The 22,440-nt window shown below is 39.5% G+C and overlaps 8 protein-coding genes across 13 annotated transcripts in view; 6 read left to right on the top strand and 2 right to left on the bottom strand.

Annotated features, from left to right (window-relative positions):
- Positions 1–198, top strand: part of hcst (hematopoietic cell signal transducer) — a 2,263-nt gene extending 2,065 nt beyond the window's left edge. The window contains exon 5 of the mRNA XM_088388041.1: positions 1–198. This exon is cut by the window's left edge and continues 164 nt beyond it. The gene's annotated coding sequence lies outside the window, so the exon portion shown is untranslated.
- A 197-nt stretch (positions 199–395) lies between these two features.
- On the top strand, positions 396–2,512 carry LOC148392068 (uncharacterized). Of its 3 annotated transcripts, none has more exons than XM_088387356.1 (3): positions 396–543; positions 746–848; positions 1,032–2,512. In XM_088387356.1, exons 2-3 carry the CDS (start codon positions 753–755, stop codon positions 2,055–2,057), a joined length of 1,122 nt encoding a protein of 373 aa, XP_088243482.1. In that variant the 5' UTR covers positions 396–543; positions 746–752; the 3' UTR covers positions 2,058–2,512. The 3 variants fall into 3 exon arrangements, with proteins under 3 accessions (XP_088243482.1, XP_088243483.1, XP_088243484.1); XM_088387357.1 differs by having other exon boundaries at positions 746–831; positions 1,033–2,512; XM_088387358.1 differs by lacking the exon at positions 746–848 and having other exon boundaries at positions 399–543; positions 1,033–2,512.
- tyrobp (transmembrane immune signaling adaptor TYROBP) lies at positions 1,347–4,981 on the top strand. Of its 2 annotated transcripts, none has more exons than XM_088387361.1 (6): positions 1,347–1,482; positions 2,651–2,842; positions 2,909–2,926; positions 2,992–3,126; positions 3,171–3,247; positions 3,323–4,981. In XM_088387361.1, exons 2-6 carry the CDS (start codon positions 2,773–2,775, stop codon positions 3,374–3,376), a joined length of 354 nt encoding a protein of 117 aa, XP_088243487.1. In that variant the 5' UTR covers positions 1,347–1,482; positions 2,651–2,772; the 3' UTR covers positions 3,377–4,981. The 2 variants fall into 2 exon arrangements, with proteins under 2 accessions (XP_088243487.1, XP_088243488.1); XM_088387362.1 differs by having other exon boundaries at positions 3,195–3,247; positions 3,323–4,325.
- LOC148392070 (uncharacterized) lies at positions 3,585–8,277 on the bottom strand. 2 transcript variants are annotated; one of them, XM_088387359.1, is made up of 9 exons: positions 5,946–8,277; positions 5,811–5,863; positions 5,703–5,735; positions 5,507–5,554; positions 5,289–5,336; positions 5,162–5,212; positions 5,043–5,084; positions 4,386–4,673; positions 3,585–3,946 (listed from the first exon to the last, which is right to left on the bottom strand). In XM_088387359.1, exons 1-9 carry the CDS (start codon positions 6,080–6,082, stop codon positions 3,918–3,920), a joined length of 729 nt encoding a protein of 242 aa, XP_088243485.1. In that variant the 5' UTR covers positions 6,083–8,277; the 3' UTR covers positions 3,585–3,917. The 2 variants fall into 2 exon arrangements, with proteins under 2 accessions (XP_088243485.1, XP_088243486.1); XM_088387360.1 differs by lacking the exon at positions 5,703–5,735.
- Positions 7,079–11,760, top strand: LOC148392071 (casein kinase II subunit alpha). Its single transcript, XM_088387355.1, has 15 exons — positions 7,079–7,228; positions 7,967–8,058; positions 8,211–8,292; positions 8,401–8,530; positions 8,603–8,714; positions 8,807–8,908; positions 9,057–9,107; positions 9,185–9,244; positions 9,325–9,408; positions 9,482–9,592; positions 9,671–9,772; positions 9,844–9,944; positions 10,522–10,670; positions 10,746–10,835; positions 10,916–11,760. The coding sequence occupies exons 4-15, from the start codon at positions 8,430–8,432 to the stop codon at positions 11,029–11,031; spliced, it is 1,179 nt and encodes a 392-aa protein (XP_088243481.1). The 5' UTR covers positions 7,079–7,228; positions 7,967–8,058; positions 8,211–8,292; positions 8,401–8,429; the 3' UTR covers positions 11,032–11,760.
- Positions 11,761–12,469: 709 nt separating this feature from the next.
- Positions 12,470–15,098, top strand: LOC148392072 (serum paraoxonase/arylesterase 2-like). Of its 2 annotated transcripts, none has more exons than XM_088386983.1 (9): positions 12,470–12,640; positions 12,717–12,787; positions 12,857–12,912; positions 13,068–13,230; positions 13,497–13,620; positions 13,783–13,983; positions 14,055–14,136; positions 14,274–14,402; positions 14,489–15,098. In XM_088386983.1, exons 1-9 carry the CDS (start codon positions 12,564–12,566, stop codon positions 14,648–14,650), a joined length of 1,065 nt encoding a protein of 354 aa, XP_088243109.1. In that variant the 5' UTR covers positions 12,470–12,563; the 3' UTR covers positions 14,651–15,098. The 2 variants fall into 2 exon arrangements, with proteins under 2 accessions (XP_088243109.1, XP_088243107.1); XM_088386981.1 differs by having other exon boundaries at positions 12,472–12,640; positions 13,494–13,620.
- Positions 15,099–15,279: 181 nt separating this feature from the next.
- Positions 15,280–17,974, top strand: LOC148392073 (serum paraoxonase/arylesterase 2-like). Its single transcript, XM_088386023.1, has 9 exons — positions 15,280–15,427; positions 15,516–15,586; positions 15,651–15,706; positions 16,045–16,207; positions 16,314–16,440; positions 16,521–16,724; positions 16,790–16,871; positions 16,935–17,063; positions 17,163–17,974. The coding sequence occupies exons 1-9, from the start codon at positions 15,351–15,353 to the stop codon at positions 17,322–17,324; spliced, it is 1,071 nt and encodes a 356-aa protein (XP_088242149.1). The 5' UTR covers positions 15,280–15,350; the 3' UTR covers positions 17,325–17,974.
- On the bottom strand, positions 17,344–20,436 carry kcnk5b (potassium channel, subfamily K, member 5b). Its single transcript, XM_088386022.1, has 5 exons — positions 20,163–20,436; positions 19,529–19,640; positions 18,916–19,082; positions 18,679–18,847; positions 17,344–18,593 (listed from the first exon to the last, which is right to left on the bottom strand). The coding sequence occupies exons 1-5, from the start codon at positions 20,346–20,348 to the stop codon at positions 17,899–17,901; spliced, it is 1,329 nt and encodes a 442-aa protein (XP_088242148.1). The 5' UTR covers positions 20,349–20,436; the 3' UTR covers positions 17,344–17,898.
- Positions 20,437–22,440: the final 2,004 nt, after the last annotated feature.

Consider the following 22,440-nt stretch of genomic DNA (forward strand, 5'->3'; position numbering starts at 1 on the left):
CAAGTTTGGATATTAGTATTTGGCATGACTTTGCCATGAAGTTACACATTTGTACACAAAATATTACGACTTAATTGTCACAAAAGCACTGTACATAGGCCTATACATACCGTTCTGTACTGTACGTATGTAGCCTATTAAATTTGTCTTTCTAACCATTATTGCAACAAATAAAAATCAAATTTTCTAGACACTCTACTCTGTATACAATCTTATGATCCTGCAATAAATGATAAAACGTAAATATAGGAACTTCTTTTAATGGACACCCTTAAAATCTATTCGAGTTTTTTTTTTTTTAAACGTGCACAAAATGGGTTTTTTTCTGCACGCAATGTTGAGCAACATTGAACTTCTCATGGTCCATCGCTAGAGGGCGTGCCAGCACTCTCTAATGACATCATCATTACGTAGCAGGAAGTAAACAAAGACCACGGAAACCGCGCTTGGTTTAAGCACTCGAACAGAAGCTTATCCCCTTCTATTTGGCTGCATAAAATAAAAACGCAACTTATGTGGTAAATCAGTAACATAAAGTAAGAGGTAAGTTACAACCTCATGTTACCACCGTTATTTGTAGTACTGCTTGGTTGCAGTTCTTCCATTAGCATGGTAGCTACCACAGTGCTAACTTTTTGATATTTAGCATGATAATTGGCATTATCGTTGAATTACAACTGTCTTTTGCAAAAACAAAAGACACCTTTGTTAGCCAAATATCGTTGAACAAGTGTTGTGATTGCAGCGTGAAAATGTTTGCAAGGACCACAGCAAAGTGCGTGGAGGAAAAGGACCATAGTGGACTGGAAGATCTTTGGCTGCAGCCTTATGGTGTGTTACGCAGAGCTGGGTAGTACTTCCTTAGGAAATAACTATTTTCTATAATGAATCCTCTTCCAGTGTTTATTTTTAGTAGAATTCGATCAAAATCATGCGTGATAGGCAGATTGAAGAAGTCCTTGTATAGGTTTTGCCAGTTTCTCTTCAATTGTAACTTTCATTGTTATGATGTGTGTTTGCCTTGTTTTGCAGACATCAGTGAAGTTAAGCAGGAGGAGCCAGAGCTCACTCGTATTAAAGAGGAAGATGTGGGCAAAGAGGTCCACCTGAATGAACAAATGGAGCAGACGTTTGTTTGCATCATAAAAAAGGAGGAAGAGACGGAGTGGCCTTGTATTAAAGAGGAGGAAGAAGACTCCTGCGATATTAAAAAGGAGGAGGATACCTTCGAGATGCCATCGACTGGTGTTCCTGTGAAGAGTTTAGATGAGGGTCAACATGAGGTGAGCAAAGGGGCGGAGCCTCCAACCTGCAGCTCAAGTCAACAAATGACCAGAGAAGGTGATGGAAACCACTGTGAAAGATCACAAGCAGCTCCACCATCAGATAGTGATGACGTGACGAAAAACTTTTCCTGCTCAGATTGTGGCCAAAAATTCACTCGGAGGGGACATTTAAAAAGGCACACAAGAAGCCACACTGGTGAGAAACCTTTTTCATGCTCAGTTTGTGGCCGAAAATTCTCTGAGGGGGGAGATTTAAAAAGGCACACAAGAATCCACACTGGTGAGAAACGTTTTTCATGCTCAGTTTGTGGACAGAAATTCTTGGAGAGGGGACATTTAAAAACACACACAAGAATCCACACTGGAGAGAAACCTTTTTCATGCTCAGTTTGTGGCCAAAGCTTTTCAGTGAAGGGAACTTTAACAATTCATACAAGAATCCATACTGGTGAAAAACCTTTTTCCTGCTCAGTTTGTGGCCAAAAATTCTCTGAGGGGGGACATTTAAAAAAGCACACAAGAATCCACACTGGTGAGAAACCTTTTTCATGTTCAGTTTGTGGCCAAAAATTCTCTCAGGATGGACATTTAAAAAGGCACACAAAAACTCACACTGGTGAGAAACCTTTTTCATGCTCTGTTTGTGGCCAAAGATTTGGAGCCAAGCGAAGCTTAAAAAGGCATATAAGAATCCACACTGGCGAGAACCCTGTTGCCTACTCAGACTCTTGCCAAAGAGAATTCCAAGTGTGTTGGGGAGATGAGCAATGATTCTATTTGAGTCATAATGAATTTGAGAATATAGTTAACCGGCCTCGGAATGATAAGAGTTTTGTGATTTTCATAATACTTGATGTTTATTTGATTTTTAGTTGTGGATTTTAACTGTAATTACTTTTAATTCATATTCAGGGCATGTTGCTTAGTTACTATTAGTGTTGAGGGTTTTGTTTTGGTCAGCTTTTTATGTTAAGGTTTTTGCCCTCATATTTGTCAAGACTTGTTAAGAAGAAAAATCAGAAGCAGACAAGACTTTTTTTTTTTAATAGATGAATCAATTTGTGTAGAAATGCTGAATGACGAAATATGAAAACGTGGAATGCCTTGAATCAAGAAATAAAATGAGAGTGAATTATACGGAATGACGTTGAACAATGTGGAATCGTGGAGAAGTATTGAATCATATGGAATTATGTAGAATAATATTAAACGATGATGAATGATGAGACCAGTGTCATGTGATACACCTTAAGAAATGGAGATCCATGAGATTTGAGTCATAACATTTTACGACACAAGTCAGGTTAGTTTCATAAACAGCATATCATCAGTTAATTTGAAATTCCCCTCGGATGTTTTTTTAGAGCACAAAAGTAGGACATGTCCGGGAAAAAGAGGACGTCTGGTCACCCTACTTTTGTCCGCCTCCAAACACAATCACGTGTCCACAGTTAAGTGAAGTCTCACTTGCGGAACTTGACTGCAGATGGACAAGCTCTGCTTTGAGACGGAAAACAGCATGAAAGATACATTTTGCATTTCAAATTCACTATTTGGTGAGTGTTACATCCATAATATGTGCTGTGTTTGCACAATTCCCTGATCTTAAACATATTTTGCAGGATCTGGAGGACAACATGGTACGTACATAATTTTTTATTTTAGTCATTGTAATGAATTCACTTTATTTTTGTGTCTTTGGTAGAATGTGGCGCTTGCTATTTCGTCAGCATGCAGTTGGTCATAGGCATTATTGTCTCTGATATCCTCTTGACAATCTTCATTGCGGTTTCTGTCTTCTACTTGCTAATACTCCACAAGAAAAGAACACAGGAAAATGGTAAGCGTTAGTCTTACGAGCTATTTTTATAAGCTATTGATCAGTAAATTATATATTTTTATTAACAGCTAAAACGCATGTACAACCCGAACCGGATGAGATAACAGAATCTCCCTATCAGGTGAAGTGTGATTTGTTTTACATCAAATTAAAAGAAAATAAACTAATGGCATTTTAATTTGCTCTTTTTTTGTAGGAATTACACGGAATTCAATCGGATGTGTATAGTGAACTTCACTTCAGGAAATGAAACTTTTTTTCCATTGTATTAACTTTTTGAATTGTACCATCCTATTTTGATCTCATAGATTATATGTTTCCATATGGGCTACAAGTTTATTTAGCACTGATAATACTCATGTATGATAGTTATGTAAACAAAGAGAGACACTAAATGAAAAGAAAACAAAGCTTACACCATTTTATCCCATATGCATTTATTTTTTCCAGACAATTTTCAGCTAAATTATTCACTTGGCTCACATTTAGCTAAAAAAAACAAAAAAAAAAACAGAGAGGAACCAAAAGTAGATTTTGTCCAGACCACTTGTCTCTTTCTCTTCCTGTATTCTTTGTACTACAACCAAAATGTTACCCTTGTTAAAGACTACTGTACTGCCACACCAGTTATCAAGATTAAAACAAAAAACAAGGGCCACTTTTCATTTTTGAAGAAAACAATAGGTAACAGAAGTGATTAATTGATGTTAATATGAGCGCGAATGCTTTTCTGTCACCATTTGTGCCCTGTGATTGCCTCCCAACCAGTCCGGGGTAGAGTCTGCCTTTTTTCAGCTTGGAGAGGCTCCGACTGGACGGCCTAAAAAGGATCATACAGATAATGAATTAACAAGCTGTCATTTTGTCCTTTTTGTGTCTTCTTTTCACATCATTTCAATATATACCCTTTGTTATGCAAATTTAATTCTTTGTTCCATTGAATTTGAACCTTGTTCCCTTTCCCAGTCCCTTGAAAAGCTCAAAGTGAATACAAGTCTAAATCTGGGCAACAATTGGAACCGGCTGACCTGCTGACAGTGAGTCAACCGATGGGTGCGACTGAGTCACAGAAAATAGGAAAAAATTATAAATAAAACTCCAAGAGGTTGACTTGAAAATATGTCACAGAATTAGATGAAGGCAGAGGAATGTTCCCATCAAAAGTCTTGGGTCAATTGGATGTGTTTCAGAACTGACAAATAATCTTGTTTCTGAGGGAATTTTGAGCTAAAGCATTTAGACTCAACATTTAAACTCACCATCATGAACGTCCAGTTCTCTGCTCGTGTCCAACGAGTGGACCCCTTCAACGGACCTTGTCATCTGGAGACTCGTATCTTGGACAGGCAGCCTGCTTGGCACGTTCATAGCATCAGTAACGGCCTCCTCACTGTTCAGATCGACTCGTTCTCCACTGTTTAGATCGACCCGTTCTCCACATTGTTGATCTTGAGCTCGTCTCCTGCTCGCAAGCGGCGCTCCCGTTCGTCTGCGAGGTGGAGCTTTGTCCTCCTCCTTTGATTGAGGAGCCTCATCGCTGTCAAGGTCTTTGGAAGCAGCGACAAAATGTTGATTTCACACTTTCAAGGTCGAATCTACATCATTATAATAATGATTGGGTTTCAAATGGGAAGATAGGCCCCAAAAAGAGTAGGACAACTGATTAAAATGACTAATAGTTTAATACCATAGTAATCAAACTACGTTAATTAATTTGGTGTTTTTGCCAAGATTTTGATGCATTTTTAAGTTCTTTTTCCCCTCATGTTAATCAATTTTAATTATGTTTATTGTTACACATTAACGTGAAATTTTGCTTATTCCACATGATAGTCTCAAAGGTGTCCAACTTTTTTTAATGTGTGTAATTATAAAGTATACACAGCATAACTATTTGATAATCTTTTAAGCTGTACCTTTGCTTTCCCCTCCAAGGTTCGCATCAGACACCTCAGGTTCTGCAATTATAATTATTATTACTATTAATTTGATCTGAAGTTCAAAATATTTTCAGCATTTTTCATTTATTAAACACCTGTAATTGTGTCTTGGTTGGCACTCTCCAAAGACTGATCTTCTGAAAGATCTAAAAATGAATGTTGAAAACAATTCATATTACTTTCATTCTGATTCATAAACTGTAGGGGTATCGAGTACAGTACCTTGAGAATCTTGCCCTTTCTCTGGTTCACTTGGCGGGTTTCTGTGACCTGTGAAAGATGACTCATAACACCATGATTTTTTTAAAAATCATGTCACAAGCATAACAAAACTGAAACTCGGTTTGGATTTTGCCTCTACCAGATGTGTGTAATTCTTCTTATCGTCTATCATTTATCGTTATTGTTATCATCTGTCGATTTCTCTCGATGTCACAGACCTGTCATAATTGCAGGCATGGTCTCTCCTGTTTTTGTGCTGAGGGCATCTACAACAGAGATGAACAATTAATGTTTTAATTTTGTTCTAGGAGTTCAAAATACTGAATAACATCAAAATACTGTACCATATAGTAAAATCAAAAAGCAGGACAATAACAATAAATGCTTTGAAAAGTCTGGCATAATTATTCTCACCATTCAGAAAGCTTAAAACATCTTCTCTCCGTGCTACAAAAACATTAGAAAAAGATAAAACAGTTGTGGTATTTGTTAGCAAATTAATTGATTATCATATTGGCTCACCTCTGATTAGAGCTGCTGTAACAAGCGGGAGGAGCATCATCCAGCATATAACACTGAAATTATAAAGGTCAAATCGTAAGTGAAAGTTCCATTTACTGCAATATCCTGTTGAGGATTAAAATTATGGAAACTCACAGCCTCATTGTTGACGTCGGTGTCCAGCAGTCCAACTGTGAAGAGTCAGGATTGCAACTGAGGCTTTTTATTGAAGGCACCTTGTTCTCCTCCTGTTGGCCTTTGCCCTTTAATGAAAGATTCCGACCCGACTCCATTGTCTTTGTTTGACAGTGCGCAGCTCGACTAAGAAAATAAGAGCTTGCAGGGTTGACAAAGCTCTTTTTATATTATCAATCCAATGTTTGTCTCGACCGGTCATATGTGGATAATTATCTCGGGGAAATGCCCCTGGCTGTCCCTCCCCCTCCGCAACCACCACCCAAGTATCCTTTCAACAAAATGCAGGCCTGATTGCATTTTGTTCTTTGTATCACGATTGTAAACAAATCTGACCACTGCCAAAACAAAGGTCTTTTTTTCCACAGGTAACTCAAGGAGCATTTAGCAATCGTGGGAAATAGCAAACTTCAAATACTTTTAACTTTACTTAATTAGTTTTTACAGTTATCTATACTTTACTTGAGTATTTAGTTTTCCGACTTTTACCTCCTACACTTAATAAAATTAGTATATGTACTGGAACTTGTAGTCAACAGAGGTCTGTTGTTTTTTCAGGCATGATGATTGACATGATGTAAAGAAAACAAAAAGAGATTGTCAGAAGTTACAAGGCATAAAAAAGTAACAAAAACGATGCAACGGAATTAAAGAAGCAAAATATTGCATTAAAGTAAATATTATATTTGTAAGTATGGTTTGACATTGCAAAAATTTTTGTTGCTGAATATAGTGTCAGGTTTGCTTATTTGGTTATTATTAGTTAAATTAACTTAATTGTTTTGTTAGTCAAATCACATCATTTGCAAATTAATTCTCTTCACTGTACAAGTTGTTAATAATAATAAAAAAAGCATATTGTGCAGTTTCACTTTGTTATTCTTAAGGCAAGTTATCCAAATGGGCATCCTATATAACTGGTAAAACTTGAACTTAATTTAGTTGACTGCATTTCACAGTCATTTATTTAAAGAATGTGATTCATTATTTCTACTTTTACCTAAAATTTTTTTATAGGGATACTGGTAAATGAAATTGCGTGTTAACCATCGTAGAAAATTCTAATTATGCAGCCAAGTGAAAAGGAAATATGATGTTCACTTTCAATGCGACCTGTTGGTGGCCATTCCCCCCCAAAAGTGGTGGGAAAAAGAGAAGGGAGAGCGCCCCCTGCCGCCTGCGGCGCCCGAGCTAAGCTCCTGATCCCAAGCATCGCCATATTGATGTCCCAGCAACGCTGAGAGGTAATTGTATTTGACCACGAATCGTCGTATGTTTGTTACCACCGATGACCGTTCCACCATCGAGGGGTAGCGGGGACTACGTAGCGTAGTCTTGCTAGTTCTCTGTAGCCACATTCGTCTTTGCGGGGTGAGTTTTTAAGGCGTTGCCAGCCACTCGCCTCGCCATCCAAGCAGGCTATTCATTCCCCCCATGAGCCTGTTAGCTTAGCACTTTTTAGCTCTAGGAAATAGAAATTTTCGAAGCTTGTGGCTCGGTTTAACATAAACGATGATAATAGAAATCGGCGATTCGCTCCTCCCGGTATCCAAAATGGATTTTGTCGCGGGATCACGTTATTTTAGCGTTGGCAGGTTCTGTGAAATGTGACTTGCTACCGGCTTTAGCCTCTCCACTTGACTAGCTAATGCTAACATGTTAGCAGCCCGGCCAGCTAGCCGGCTTGCCCCGTAAGCTAAGCTAACGTTAGCTCCTTAGCTGCATTGCACTTGTGCAGGCCGTTGAGCGAGGGGGGCTTCTTGCGTACACCCGCCGCGTTCGTTAAAGCGTGAAGCGGGCAAATTGGCCACATCCCCGCGAAGCTTTTTTGACACCTGATCACAGCATGCGAGTGGATTGATTGCTTAGCGACATCAAAGATGTTGGGTCTTATGAGCCTTAGTAGATAGCGTGCGTTAGCTTAGTTTGCCTCATTGACAGCATTGATTGAAATCAACCTACATTGTTTTTTCCCCTTACAGGAAGTATTGTGTGGTTGTTGCCCCCAGTGATGACTGTATTGAACCTCGTACGTCCTGATTAAACTGGTTGGATGCCCCCATTTAACAGCCAGGTGAAAATACACCTATTTGTAACCAATTTCAACCATGTAAGAAAATCTAGACGACCTTCCTTTGTCTTAATAACTAGTCAAAGTCACTCATTGCTCTGTAATCTTTTGGTCTATTCATGGTTGTAAAATATGTCATCATATCTGCTTGCCAGCGTAGCTCTCGAACTTTAGCGGCCTCTCAACCGATCTCGTTCCCTTTCATCCGTCACCAACTTCCTGGAGGTAACCTCCCAGGTATGTGTCATCATGTATACAGCGAGAAAAAAATATTTCAAATATGTAGTTGCGATCTATTGTGTTTGTTGAGGGTGTGTACTCATCTTGATTCTGTTTGTCTTGTAGGAGATTTTCAAGAAGATTCTGTGTAGAATATGTCTGGCCCTGTTCCAAGCCGCTCTCGAGTTTACCCCGATGTAAACACACAGAGACCTCGGGAATACTGGGACTATGAGTCCCATGTTGTGGAGTGGGGGTAAGGCAAAGACACATTGTGAAAGAGTTGCCAATTGGTCCGATCATTAATTCCTAAATTGTCACCTTGCAGAAACCAGGACGACTATCAGCTAGTCAGAAAACTTGGTCGAGGCAAATATAGTGAAGTGTTTGAAGCTATAAACATCACAAACAATGAAAAAGTGGTTGTGAAAATACTAAAGGTATGGCAGTCATCCGGATTTGGACTAGCCCTATCGCAAAATATTTTCTGACTGTCTTAAAATCCCATTATTGTTCCTCTGTCTTCTCAAAGCCGGTGAAAAAAAAGAAAATCAAGAGAGAAATAAAAATCCTGGAGAATCTCCGGGGCGGCCCAAATATCATCTCACTGCTAGATATTGTCAAGGATCCCGTGGTATGTATTTTGTGCTCCTCTCAGTTCAAAAATGAACTCGTATAATAGTCGTGCAAGAGGCTAACAGCAGGATCCTCACGGGCGGGGTCACATTTCCATTTTTAGGAGTTGTGTTCCTATTCATTCACGCTTTTGTTTCTCCCGCCAGTCCCGAACCCCCGCTCTGGTTTTTGAACATGTGAACAACACAGACTTCAAGGTATGCATCAGACTTGTCATCTCTTTCATGAGCACAACAATCATCTGATAACAAACCTGAATGTTTCTCTTTTACAGCAATTGTATCAAACTCTATCTGACTTTGACATACGGTTTTACATGTATGAAATCTTAAAGGTAAGTCGTCTTTGTAAGGTGTCATTTTATCGCGGAGGGGGGGGGATGTGATTTTGACAGGTTGCATTGCTGTTCTTTAGGCTCTGGATTACTGCCATAGTATGGGCATCATGCACAGAGATGTGAAGCCACACAATGTCATGATCGACCACGAACACAGAAAGGTACTGGCTCGCTTTGGCACGCAAGTTACGACATTCGATTGTGGCGAAATCATCTCTCCTATGTTTTGTTCAGCTCCGCCTAATCGACTGGGGATTGGCCGAGTTCTACCACCCAAGCCAGGAATACAACGTGCGAGTGGCCTCCAGGTACTTTAAAGGACCTGAACTACTGGTAGATTACCAGGTGAGGAGCACAGGATGTGTCAAGTGTTTGTATTTTTGGGACTGAATCAATGTAACGTCTCTTGCTTCTCTTGTGCAGATGTATGATTACAATCTTGACATGTGGAGTTTGGGCTGCATGTTGGCCAGCATGATCTTCAGAAAGGAACCTTTCTTTCACGGTCACGACAACTACGATCAAGTAGGTTGACGACAGGCCTGGCGATACAACATTTTTAAGTAGTGTCTGATTACATTGGATTTTCTTTACAGCTTGTGCGGATTGCAAAAGTCTTAGGCACAGAGGACCTGTACGACTACATCGACAAGTACAACATTGAATTGGATCCACGGTTCAACGACATTTTGGGAAGGTGAGACGGAGGCCATCCTTGCAGAAATATTTTCAGCATCTCCTTCCCATTGATGACAGAAACATTTCTTCGTAGCATCAAAAAAAGTCTCTCCTTCCCACACAGTAATGACAAAATCAAACTAGATTTAATTTTTTTTTCCTGCATCTGAAAATGGCTTCTTGAGTTTACCCAAAGTGCATGACACTCTTGAGTGCACGTTGTGGTCATAGAAAATCAATCAAGAATCCTTTGTGTAGTTTGATGTATGAATTTAGTGCATTTGTTGTTGTTACCTCAAAGTTTTGAGGAAATTTCTTTTCTTTGTCTCATAATGCTGTTAAAAATTGGAAAGCTTCATCACAGGCATGTTATGCATGTTGGTTGTATGCCAGCAGGAGGGTTGTGAGTTTCCTTTTTTGTGCAATCTGGGTTTCTACACCTGACTGTGACACAGTGTTGGATAATAATATTGTATAAGCGCAGTGTGAAAAAGCCTCACCAGTCGGGGTTCCACAAACAGGTGACCGAATGTGTCCTGCGGAGTGCCTGTTGGAGGCCTTGGGTATAAAATGACTTGTTTTTCTTTGTCCTTTAGACACTCTCGTAAAAGGTGGGAGAGGTTTGTACACAGTGAGAACCAGCACCTGGTCAGCACAGAGGCACTGGACTTCCTGGACAAACTGCTGCGCTATGACCATCAAGCCCGACTGACAGCCAAAGAGGCCATGGATCATCCATACTTCTGTTAGTGCTTGAGTCAGCTGACCTAAACAGGGCTTAAATGTATTAAGTGAGTCTTACGACGCCAACTCATTCCAGATCCCATCGTCAGAGATCAGGGAAGGGGGCCCACTCCTGGAGGGATGGCGGCCAGCTCGACACCAGTCAGCTCCTCAAGTATGATGGCTGGTAGGTTGAACTATACCAAGGTGGAATAGGCCCCGCCGTCCGAGTCCCCGTGAGTAATCCAGCTTTACTGCGTGTCCTAGGCATCAGCTCAATGACCTCCTCGCAGCCGCTGGCAAACATCGCCGGGTCACCCGTCATCTCCGCCCCCAACACTCTGGCCACACAAGTTCCTGCAGCCACCGGGGCCCAGCCCTGAGGGACCCACCTGCCCGCCCCGTTACCCCCCCGAGTCCCGTGTTTGTGTGTGCTCATGGCCACATCCTGCCTAGTTTTCACTGTGGCCCCCGCGCCACAGTTCCCCTTTTTATGTCAACAATAACAAAGATGATTTAAATTGCTTTTCACATTCATTTATATTTTGACACCTGGACTTGACAGATCATGTATTGTTACACCTGTCAGGATTATTAGAATTAATTTGGGTGTGTTGACAATTCTAATAAGATGTAGACATGAAGAGAATGGATAATAAAATTTATTTTGTATGTTCCAAATATACAGTCTTGCTTGAAACTGTTTTGATGCGGGAACCTGCTGTACGACACTGTGAACCTCCCCACGACTTCACGCGACAGTCAGGACTCTGGTGTGCTCCGTGCTGTGCACACACAACACACACATCGCTATGTGCAGGAGTTTGAAGTTGTTAGTTGCTATTATTCAAAAATTGGACTTTTGTAGATATTCTACAGTAACTGTCAGGTTGCATGCACCCAATGCTGAATATCACAGGGTCGATAGTTTGCCAATTTTATGTTACGTTCACTTCTGTACGTGTATGTATGTGTTCATGTTTGTTTTTTTATGAAGTCTCTTACAAATGATTTTGATGACATAGACAATTTTGTAACTTTTTGTTTTATGTTGGGAAGAGTCATCACCTACAAAAACAACTTCAAAAAAAAATAAACAGTTTAAACAGGGATTTGCAGACACCGTCTTTTTGAATTTAACACAGACTTGAATATTTCACAGATCTAACTATTGCAATTTATTTCAGTAATAAAAAATTTACAGTCTAAAAGCAAAACATAGTCAACTTTTGAAGTCAAGCACCAGTCAAAATGATCTCGAGTTTGTGAAAGTGTGTCCAATCTTTGGACTAATGTTAGAATTTTAATGATCGCTTTATAAATATTGTGGAAGCCATTGCAAACTATTTTAAGCCATTAAAAATAGCAATTAAATGCGACAATATAACTTGTATTCAAAATAGAAACTACCGTACAACGAAGTACTCTACTTAAGACGGCTCTACACCGCAGTATATGTTCGTTTCAAAACGTTACGCAAATAAATACGTATGGAGTTCGTAGTCTACGCAAACGCAGTGCAGTACTTTTAATAATTTCAGATATTTTTAATATATCATAAAACAATGCACGTAAATTTTGCGTTTTCTGTTTCCTGTATGCTGCATTCAAGTACTTATAATGGGTAGGAAATAATGCATTCCATGTTTACCCGTTATAGATGCAGTTGAGTGGCGATGGCACCTAGTGGCAAAGTGCAAGAATTTACTTTAAATATTCACCTCTATTTAGGAATATAAAATGCAATTAAACATGCCAACATATTATTCCGCGGGGTAAGCCTATGCCCCTAAGCAGACATTGAATGCATCTTCTGTCAGAGTCACCCCGGCACGCCCCTTGCCTGCTCGCAGTGGTGCGTCGAAAAGTTGCTAAAGTTCGCCGCATTTTGCTAAAGCGGCTGCAGGTCCTCAACATGGGCAAATGTGGCCTCCTCGCACTTTTTGTTGCGGCGTTATCTGTGCTGCTCGGGGAGCGGATAGTCAACTTAAGGTAAGCGATATTTCCCCTGGAATTCCATTCATTATAGTTATGTGTGCATTCCTAACTTTTCATTCGTAAACAAAAGGAAGAGGGCCCTTGCTTCACGTGAGCTGGTCAAGAATCATCTCCCCAATTGTGCTCCACTGAAGAATCTGAGTAAGCCATCTCACCTCGACATTGTTATTATTCACTAGATATAAATTGTTCAATATAATCTTCTCGCAGATGACGGTTCAGAGGACATCACAGTTTTTGGGGATGGATTCGCCTTTGTCAGCACAGTAAGTTTTTAAAGTTTGCACAACTTGTGAAGTTGGGCTACAAAGTAGAACAATGATAAGAAACTGGATCTGTGGTTTTATTCTTTAAAGTTCCTCCTACTGACCAATAGTGTCCAGATCACAAGTCGAGCATCATTTTTTCCTCTTCTTTAAAGGGTCTCAAGTACCCCGGTCTGCCCTCTTCCGATGGTCCAGGCAAGATCTTCTTCCTTGATCTGCAAGACTCCCCGTTGAGGCCGATAGAACTGCGCATGGCGAGGAACTTTGACCTGGAAACGTTCAACCCTCATGGCATCAGTGTCTACATTGACCCAACAGGTATGATTAGTCCAGGGTTGAAATCAAGATTGTTGAGTGATGTTTTTTTTCCACCCCAGAACCACTTGGCATGAGAGTTGTACACTAAGCATGCATACAAACCTGTTACTTATCCAGGAATATGCAAAACCTTACCCTAGGGTGTGTTTGTTTTAATAACTAAGCTTGCTTTAAACATCACAGCTTGTTCCAACAATGCTCTGTGTTGTATTCATGTTCTGCTAAATCTGTTCCTTTTAATACAATACTGTTTTTTTCTACAGAAGAAGTGGTGTACCTTTTCGTCGTCAACCATCCTGACCAACAAAGCCAAGTGGAGTTGTTTAAACTTGATGATGAGGAATCATCACTGATACATCTGAAGACCTTCAAACATGATCTTCTTCATAGGTGTGCTTCTCAGGGGGACACAGTGATGAATCAGTCTTTATTTTTTAACATGAGGCCGATTTATTTTATTTCACTCGGACGCTGACGGTCATATTTTAAATTATGTGAAATATTTTGTAGATTTCTAATGCTATTCTTTTTTCCCTCTCTCTGTTTTTCCAGTGTCAATGATATTGTGGCTTTGGGAAAGGATAATTTCTATGCCACTAATGATCACTATTTTTCCAATCAATGCCTTAAATCTCTGGAGTTTCTCCTGGCTCAACCTTGGACTAACGTTGTGTATTACAGTGAGGACATAGTCAAAATTGTCTCTCAGGGATATTACATGGCAAACGGCATCAACGTCTCACCGGACAAAAGGTTGGCATCTTTTTTCATTGTAGTCTCGGGAAAAAAAACGTCACGAATTAATCATTCGTTGTCATAAATAGGCACGTATATGTGATGGATATACTTGACCATAAAGTGCATGTGTTGGAAAGGAAAGAAGACAATGGACTGGCCTTTGTGAAGGTAAATCATTTCTGAACATAAAAAAATCTCATTTAAAATTAATCTTGATGTTAATTATAGCTATACAAAAGTATTTCACATAATCCCAACCATGCAGACAAAGCGCCTAATTTAATTTTGTCTTACTGTGTCACCAGGCCGTAGATGTGGGTTCACTTTGTGACAACATTGAAGTCGACCCAATAAGAGGTGACCTGTGGCTAGGCTGCCATCCCAACGGATGGAAAGCTTTGAACGTGGACCCTGATGATCCGGCTGGATCGGAGGTATTGTATGCCAAAAACACACCAGCCATGCCAACCAACTGTTGTGCAGCTTTGCAATTCATTACGTCTCTTATGGTGTCGTCCAGGTTATCCGCATCCAAAACATTCATTCAGAAGAGCCCTCGGTGAAGCAGATGTTTGCTGATGATGGTCACATGATTATGGGCTCATCTGTAGCTACCACCTATGGAGACAAAGTGCTCATTGGATCAGTTTTTCATAAGGCCGTATGCTGTGATTTGGAGTAGACAGTGATGTCATCTTATAAAACAGCAGGAAACACGATATGAATAAAAGTAGTTTTTGCCACTGTATGAAAAAAAAAATGCACTTCTTATAGGAAAGAAGATATTTTTTGGTGATGGTGAAATTGTTGTGAAAAATATGGATGGCTCTGTGAATATTTTATTGGAAGATAGTAATGATAATGCAATATTACTGTGTTTGTAGTGTGTAAAGTTTTTAAAAGCCGCGGAAGATTAGGTTCTTTTTTTTGCTGTGGGTTTGGCAACTAGTTAATCTCGCCCAAATTCTTCTCAAATAGATTCCGGCAACCACAAGTACAAAATCGACCTATGATTAGATAAATGAATGTGCTTACACCGTTTTTATGTTAAAACACTAAGAATATATTAGTTCAAATTTTGTGCTGTAAAACCAAAAACATGCACACAAATAAAAACATTTTAAAATCCACTTTTTGATCATTTGATGTGGTTTACTTGTGTTACTCTGGAGGCATAACCAAAATTTGGGACAGACCAAAGGATTGAAATCCCTTGCAAACGTTCTACAGCAATTATTTAGAGCTTGAGCAGCAGGCAGATAAACGAGGGGTCATCCATTCCTTGTTTATTTACTCTCTCTCTTTCGGATTTGGGTTAGCTGAGTAAGCTATTTATTTTGAAATTTAGCTGTCCTCTGTACAGTGTGCTGTGCAGTTCAACCATGGAAACACTGGGCTTGCTCTCAGTGGCTGTGACGTTGTTTTACATGCTGCTTGGCGAGAGGATGGTCAATATGAGGTAAGCAAACACCAGCATTCACTTTTGAAGTATAGCCTGCTTTATATTTCTGTTTTTCTATACTTCTGTACCGTCACTAACATTGCAGGAAAATGTATCTGGCGTCCCGAGAGCCTGTCAAGAATCACCTACCTAACTGTGTACTGCTGAAGAATCTGAGTAAGAGCAAGTAAAATATTTTATTCCAAATACAATTAGTGATTTTTTTTTTTTTTTTATACAGATAATGGTTCCGAGGATATAACGGTCTTTGGAGATGGACTCGCTTTTATCAGCACTGTAAGTTTTTTTTAAATTTTTTTTTCAGTGGGCACAAGTCGATGAGACCGCAAGTCATTGGCCTTATTTGAACCGTTCCTGATGCAAAGCTCCGTAGATAACGCCTGCTGACGTCAAATCGGTACCCTGTACTGTTTCCACCTACCTTGCACTGCCCCTTAGTTCTTTCAAAAGCATTTGGAAGACCTAATCTGTTTGCAGAAGGTACATCGTTCCATGAAGAAAAGTAATGACTCCACCAAATAAAATCCAGAAGCTCTTGATTCAATTTTGACACCAGCACAGAGCTGCTAGAGATAAACAAATGATGTCTCTTTGTACATTTTTGGATTTTCCAGGGTTTGAATTACCCCGGAGTTCCATCTTCTGATGCTCCTGGTAAGATCTTCCTCCTGGATCTGAAGGAGTCGAACATGGAACCAGTGGAGCTGCCCATATCGAAGAACTTTGACCTGGAGACGTTCAACCCTCATGGCATCAGTGTCTACACAGAACCAACCAGTATGAGCAGTCCTATTTGGAGATGATCAACTTTTAGGCCTGTGAATTTAATTATTTGAGGAGCATTGAATTGATGGCATTGAAATCACTGCCCAATCATTTTCAGATGGCACAGTGTACTTGTTTGTTGTGAATCATCCTCACCACAAAAGCCAAGTCGAGTTGTTTGAATTTGTGGAGAAAGGATTCTCCCTGCTGCATCTTAAGACCTTCAAACATAAACTCCTTCACAGGTATTCTAAGGCAATTTTTCATTTTTAAAAACCTCATGTTTTTATATCACTTAACTTTTTTCTTCTTCTCTTCTTTCTAGTGTGAATGATATCGTGGCTTTGGGGTTGGATCGGTTCTATGCCACCAATGATCACTATTTTTCAGATGAACTTCTGAAAACTATCATGGAGCCTCTTCTGGGTCAACCTTTGTCTAACGTTGTGTACTACAGTACAGACATGGTCAAAGTGGTTTCTGTGGGCTATTATTTTGCCAATGGAATCAACATTTCACCAGACAAAAGGTTGGTGACTTATTTAAGAGTTGCACAAATGAGATAAGAATATCTACTTTTTTTTTTTTTGACAGACATATTTATGTGATGGATATACTGGGCCATAATCTGCACGTGTTTGAGCGGAAAGAAGATAATGCATTGGCCTTTGTGAAGGTAAATGTAAATTAAAAACAATATTTTTTTATATCTGACTTTTTTCTCCTCTATTTCCACCAGTCCCTAGCTTTGGGTTCACTGTGTGACAACATTGAAGTTGACCCAAAAACAGGTGACCTGTGGTTAGGCTGTCACATCAACCTAATGCGAATTTTCCACTTTGACCTTAAAAATCCACCTGGATCAGAGGTTTGTCTCTTCACATTTTTTTCACTTGGCTCAGTTGTGACATGTTGGCATCCAAATTGAATTATTTCACCATACTTCTCATGATGCTGTGTCGTCCAGGTCATCCGCATCCAGAATATTCACTCTGACGTGCCAGTAGTGACTCAAGTGTATGCCGATGATGGTCACGTGATTATGGGCTCATCTGTCGCTACGATCTATGGAGGGAAACTGATCATTGGAACAGTGTTTCATAAAGCTTTATGCTGTGATTTAGATTAGGGAGGACATTGCTTTTAAAAAAAAAACAAAGTAGACTTGAAAAATAATTTCATAACGTGACAAAAAAATTGAATAATTAGAATTTTTATCTTAGACATATGTTGATAGAACTTCATGCAGATTTGCCTGAGATACAAAAACACATTTTGGAGCAAATCATAATGCAATACAATACAAAAAAAAATAATTAATAGTGCATTTCACCACAGCTGCAACAACACGCTTTTACCATAATGATACAATCACAAAAACAAACAAAAAAACTAAATTAACACTCAAATGAATGTACATTGATTGTAATAGGTAGACAACAATGGAACAATAACAGCAAATAAATTACACCAATTTTAAAACACATTACAAATAAATTCCTGAGTATCACTTGGCAATGAAATGTAACAGAAGATAAATATACAACATTCATCAGTGTGGTGTAGAAAAATTGGAGCCCTGACTTCAACTCCTTTAAATTCTGTTGGAATGAACCAAAGCAGAGATTATGTCCAATTGGATAGCGTCTCTTTGGCACATATGTTGGATTATTTCTCCAAAACATGCAGTGCAATTTGAATCTTTAGCCCTTTTCATCCTTATTAAGTAAAGTGTCTTCTTCTTCTACTTTTGATATTATAAACCGAGGCAAACCATCACTTGGCTGTGTAATTTCTTCTTGTGTGCTTCCCGAGGCTGGCACAGTAAATAGTATAATGTCATGATTTGGTGAATCTTGAACTTCATCTAACGGCTCATCGGTTTCCGATTGCTCGGCTTGTTCTTTTGTCGTGGAAGTTTCCTGGTTAACGGATTGACTCTCTCTGGCTTGGCAACCGTCATTCGTTGGGTTGATGAACACTTCGCTGATGCTCAACAAATTTCTGTGTCGCGGCGAGTGATCCAGCGTCTCGATGTTGGTGGTCACAATGTCGCTGCAGCTTTTGGAGCGATTGAAAAGAGCAGCGGAATTTGGTTTTTTGCTTTCTCCAATCTCCTTGATGACAGTGCTGTAGTCTTCTCCCTTATCCGATAAGAAGCTAAAAATATCAATGACGGTCGGCCTGTCGCCCGACTCGGGCGTGTTCTTTTCGGGCTCCGGTTCGCGATCGAGGAAGGGTCGGCGTTTGTGTCGTCTTTTCTTCAGAACCTTGTGAGCCTCCACGACCATGTTTACGTTCCAGCTGAAGAACAGAGACAGCCACGCCAGTCCCATGTAGATCCATAGCTCCGCAAAAACTCTGTACAGTCTCGGGTATTCAATATTTGGATTCACACCTGAAAGGAATCAAATGTATGTGTGGTAAATCAAAATAATTGTAAACGCACAACAATGAGAAATTAATGATGATCTGAAGTCAACCTGCCACGTAATCTCCGAAGCCGACAGTTGTAAGGGTGATGAAAGAAAAGTAGAGGCCTTCCAAATAACTCCATCCTTCCAAGGACATGAAAACAAGCGGAGGGATCACCAAGTGCACGAAGAGCCCCCATAACAAGAAAATAATGGTGCAGATAAGCTGAACACGTTTCTGAAAAAAAAAAATATTTGATGTGATTCTGAAACTTTATGCCACTTAATATCCAAATTACATCTTACCACTGGCATGTTTTTGCGGATGAGAATCTGGGACAGACGTTTAGCCCGGTCTCCAAAAAACGAACCCAGCTTACTGATCCACACCAGACACAGCGGGATGCCACACAGACCATACAGGATGCAAAAGATTCGACCTCCATTAGTCTTTGGGGCGACATTACCATAACCTATGGAATACATCAGCAACACAAATTTAACTGGATTCAATTTTCCAGTTGCAAAATTATTGACACCCCTGCTAATTAATGACTGGGCTTGACCTATTGCAGTGTGTTTTGGGATCTTCACACGGACGTGATGTTGCTAGTACCTACTTATCGGATGATATATTTGGCCCGAACATAGTTTTGCACCAACGTGCGATGTGGACAACTGCTTTCCATGTTGTTGTAAAAAATCCCACGCCCATGTGAAGGTTACATCGTTTTAGACAAGCAAGTTCGCCCACAGTCTTTTTACATTTTTTGGTGCCATGCTTTAATGAATCAATAAATAATGTCACTGCGACTAAAAAGAAATGTTCTATTTGCTGTGCATGCTGTGATTTTTTTTTTTCCCCCGTGACATATTGAAGCTTAGGGGCGTTTTAAGATGTAATAACCAACACACAAACCTATTGTTGTGACAATAGTCGCAGCAAAGATGACGGAATTCCCCCAGTCCCACATGGTGTGATGTTTGTCCCCAGTGATGATCACACCTTGGCCCGCAGCCTCTGACACGACCTGGAGGATGAATTATTAACAGATAAAATCAATTTTCCGTTTTTTTTTTTTTTACAGGTATGTTGTTAATTCAATTCCTCTCAAAGTTTGAACATATTTGTAAAGGCTGAATTTGTGGTCTTGCATTGGATTCCATTAGATGTACAAGGTTAATTGAATAAAATAGTTACACGCAAATAAAAACGTCGCGTGAGATTATAACAAATAAAAACACTTGTTGAGCCAGACAAGACACACCTTGTGCTAACATTCCAACTTGAATGGGACGTGTAGGTTCACGCTTACTGCCCGTGTGTACAATATTATAAATATCCCCTCTGCTTTTACTTTCTAAAGAAACAAATGTATGAGAAAATGAGCTTTTTAGAGTGGGGGAAATATAATGCGCATTTGAATGAGACGGCAGAACTGCCTGGTTAAACTCAATGAACATATGGAGTGCGTTTCCTATTTAATTACATCGTTAAACAGACGCAAAGTTGCTCTATGTCAATTTGTATAGCAAATAAAGTCCATAACTACCTCAAGAATTTCATCCAGATCCTCTTTCCTAAGACAGGGGTACTTCTTCAAAATCTGTTCCTTTTGAAGAACATATTTGCTCCTTGCCAATTCCCAGTTTGGCTCTTCAAGAATCTGAAATATCGCAGCCCCAATGGACAAATAGAATATGATGCACGATGTTAAAAGGGGCCCCTGGTCAGTCATATTTAAGAAATAACTTACTGCCCCATTCGGCAGCGTCGTCTCTCATTCCCCTTTCAACTTTCTTCCTGGCGAAAAGAAGTAATAAAAAAAAAAACTTCCGGGCGCGCGCTTGCATACACGCACGCCTCTCTGTTTGGTCACCTGGATACGTCATCAACACGTACCTGGATGGCTGCAGGTGAAAAGGCATACACTCTCCTAACTTAACAAAATGTATATTATTATTATTATTATTATTATTATTACTGTGTGCAGGCAGCGTTGGATCGATTGTCGCTCAGAGGCGGTGTTGAGGGTGGAGGAACAAAACCAATACAATAACTGTGTTATTTATCGTGTTTGTACAATCTATCTTTTTTTACAGTGCAGTGAGCGTTGCACAAACTTGACCATATTGGACCGTTCATGCGCGTGACAGTTGCCCTTATCTTCATTTGCAACGACTCAGAAGCAGCGACAGCAATTATCTTTTAGTGTAACAATAATCTGGGGTGGTACCAGACTGTAATGGAAAAATAAACTAAAAATATGTAAAACAAATGTTAATATATATACATAATTCTGATTTATAATTCTAATTTAACCAATAATTTCCTGTGTGCAGCCTGCTGACAATTGTACTTCTTTTCCTCTTCAACTGCGGATGCGCAGCACGTTGCGCATTTACGCAGACTAATGATCACTAGTCTATTGGAAACAAAATAGTATATACACGATGTGGAGACCCCACAAGGCGTTTAAATGGATAAAACAGAGCGAGAGTTGTGCATTAGTGTTTGTTAGTCTACAGTCCTAAACTCCACCCTTCAGGTCGACGGTTTTGCTTGGTCATTGCTGCTGCGTCACCGCCCCCGTGGAAACCCGCTCGACTGACTCCTCCTGGAGAGGGAAACACCGGAACTTAAAGGCTCCTCCACTAAAGATGGCGCCAACATATCATCCAAACATGTCATTGCTCAGGTAAGAAATATTTTATCATGCACAGGCTGAAGGTTGCGATTTTTGCAATTGAAATTTCTCATCCTTGTGGTTGGACTTGGCTGTTGACTCCAAGTCGCTGTGCGTCAGCGCTGAGCACCACCGATGACTTGTGTTGTTCCCATAGCGCTCACGAGATAAACTAACATTATTAATATTGTTTGAATACTTTTAAACATTATTATGGGTGCTAATGATTTAAAGAGCGCACATCTATTTAGATGTTTCAGTTATCATTGTAAATGATGTAACCTTAACAATTTGGGGTTATATTTATTTTCTTCTTCTGAAGGTATAGCAACACTGCTTTAGTCATGAATTAATGCATTTTATTTTTACTTCAGATGTGTTATTTTGTACTGATATGTATCATATATGTTTATTTTATTGTTTGCTGCTTGCCAACTTTCGGCTCTCAATAGTATTTACCTAATACATATTTTTAGGCCTTTACTCTCTTTTTGCTCAATTGACAATTTTCTTTTTTGTTTTTCATGTGAACGCACTTTCATGGACGTTGACATGAACATGTGAGTACCCATTTCCTTTTAACCTCTTAAAATATTATGTGGTCTCATAAAAATTGGATGTTGCTTGTGTGTTGTAAATATCAAGTACTTTAACACAGGGTTATAAGTAAGGGCATCGTAATTTTGTGCAACAGCTATAGTGTGGTATTTCTTCACTTTTTGGAGGGAGGGGTGGGGTCACCCAATCACCCCGAGGCCTGTGCACGCAAACACATCTTTATCTTATGAGAACAGATGCTTTCGAAATGCCTTCCAAGGTAACCAGGAAATGGCGGGATTCCTTCACTATTGCCTTTTTTTGTTTGTTTTAAACATTTTGTTGTCTTTTCATTGACAGACAACCACACCTCACTGACTTATGCTGTATCAGTACACAAACAACAATTCACACTCACATTTACACTAATTCAAACTTTTCAATGGGAGTTTGAACCTCAGAACTGTGAGGCAGATTTGCTAACCACTGTGCTAATAAATTTTTTAACATCACTAAATATATATAGTATATATATATATATATATATAAATAATTTTATACATAGTGTGCAAATACATAGTGAATTTCAGTTGCTTACTGAACTCAT

This window comes from Syngnathus floridae, chromosome 10 (assembly GCF_059516105.1).
Source record: "Syngnathus floridae isolate MCC-2025c chromosome 10, RoL_Sflo_1.0, whole genome shotgun sequence".
NCBI lineage: Eukaryota > Metazoa > Chordata > Actinopteri > Syngnathiformes > Syngnathidae > Syngnathus > Syngnathus floridae.

Bases quoted from the DNA above. Each gene is read 5' to 3' on its own strand.
- LOC148392071 (XM_088387355.1), top strand. From the start codon at position 8,430: ATGTCTGGCCCTGTTCCAAGCCGCTCTCGAGTTTACCCCGATGTAAAC. The intron at 9,245-9,324 runs GTAAGTCGTCTT...GCTGTTCTTTAG, and splicing joins ACATGTATGAAATCTTAAAG to GCTCTGGATTACTGCCATAG. The intron at 9,945-10,521 runs GTGAGACGGAGG...TTTGTCCTTTAG, and splicing joins TTCAACGACATTTTGGGAAG to ACACTCTCGTAAAAGGTGGG.
- LOC148392068 (XM_088387356.1), top strand. From the start codon at position 753: ATGTTTGCAAGGACCACAGCAAAGTGCGTGGAGGAAAAGGACCATAGT. The intron at 849-1,031 runs GGGTAGTACTTC...CCTTGTTTTGCA, and splicing joins ATGGTGTGTTACGCAGAGCT to GACATCAGTGAAGTTAAGCA.
- LOC148392073 (XM_088386023.1), top strand. From the start codon at position 15,351: ATGGAAACACTGGGCTTGCTCTCAGTGGCTGTGACGTTGTTTTACATG. The intron at 15,428-15,515 runs GTAAGCAAACAC...CTAACATTGCAG, and splicing joins GAGAGGATGGTCAATATGAG to GAAAATGTATCTGGCGTCCC. The intron at 16,208-16,313 runs GTATGAGCAGTC...AATCATTTTCAG, and splicing joins TGTCTACACAGAACCAACCA to ATGGCACAGTGTACTTGTTT.
- tyrobp (XM_088387361.1), top strand. From the start codon at position 2,773: ATGGACAAGCTCTGCTTTGAGACGGAAAACAGCATGAAAGATACATTT. The intron at 3,127-3,170 runs GTAAGCGTTAGT...GCTATTGATCAG, and splicing joins GAAAAGAACACAGGAAAATG to TAAATTATATATTTTTATTA. The intron at 3,248-3,322 runs GTGAAGTGTGAT...CTTTTTTTGTAG, and splicing joins TAACAGAATCTCCCTATCAG to GAATTACACGGAATTCAATC.
- kcnk5b (XM_088386022.1), bottom strand. From the start codon at position 20,348: ATGACTGACCAGGGGCCCCTTTTAACATCGTGCATCATATTCTATTTG. The intron at 19,641-20,162 runs GTAGTTATGGAC...TTCATCCTCCAG, and splicing joins ATCTGGATGAAATTCTTGAG to GTCGTGTCAGAGGCTGCGGG. The intron at 19,083-19,528 runs GTTTGTGTGTTG...TGTATTCCATAG, and splicing joins GACTATTGTCACAACAATAG to GTTATGGTAATGTCGCCCCA.
- LOC148392072 (XM_088386981.1), top strand. From the start codon at position 12,564: ATGGGCAAATGTGGCCTCCTCGCACTTTTTGTTGCGGCGTTATCTGTG. The intron at 12,641-12,716 runs GTAAGCGATATT...CGTAAACAAAAG, and splicing joins GAGCGGATAGTCAACTTAAG to GAAGAGGGCCCTTGCTTCAC. The intron at 13,984-14,054 runs GTTGGCATCTTT...TGTCATAAATAG, and splicing joins AACGTCTCACCGGACAAAAG to GCACGTATATGTGATGGATA.
- LOC148392070 (XM_088387359.1), bottom strand. From the start codon at position 6,082: ATGGAGTCGGGTCGGAATCTTTCATTAAAGGGCAAAGGCCAACAGGAG. The intron at 5,337-5,506 runs GTCTGTGACATC...CATCTTTCACAG, and splicing joins CATGCCTGCAATTATGACAG to GTCACAGAAACCCGCCAAGT. The intron at 3,947-4,385 runs GTGAGTTTAAAT...GATCCTTTTTAG, and splicing joins AGAACTGGACGTTCATGATG to GCCGTCCAGTCGGAGCCTCT.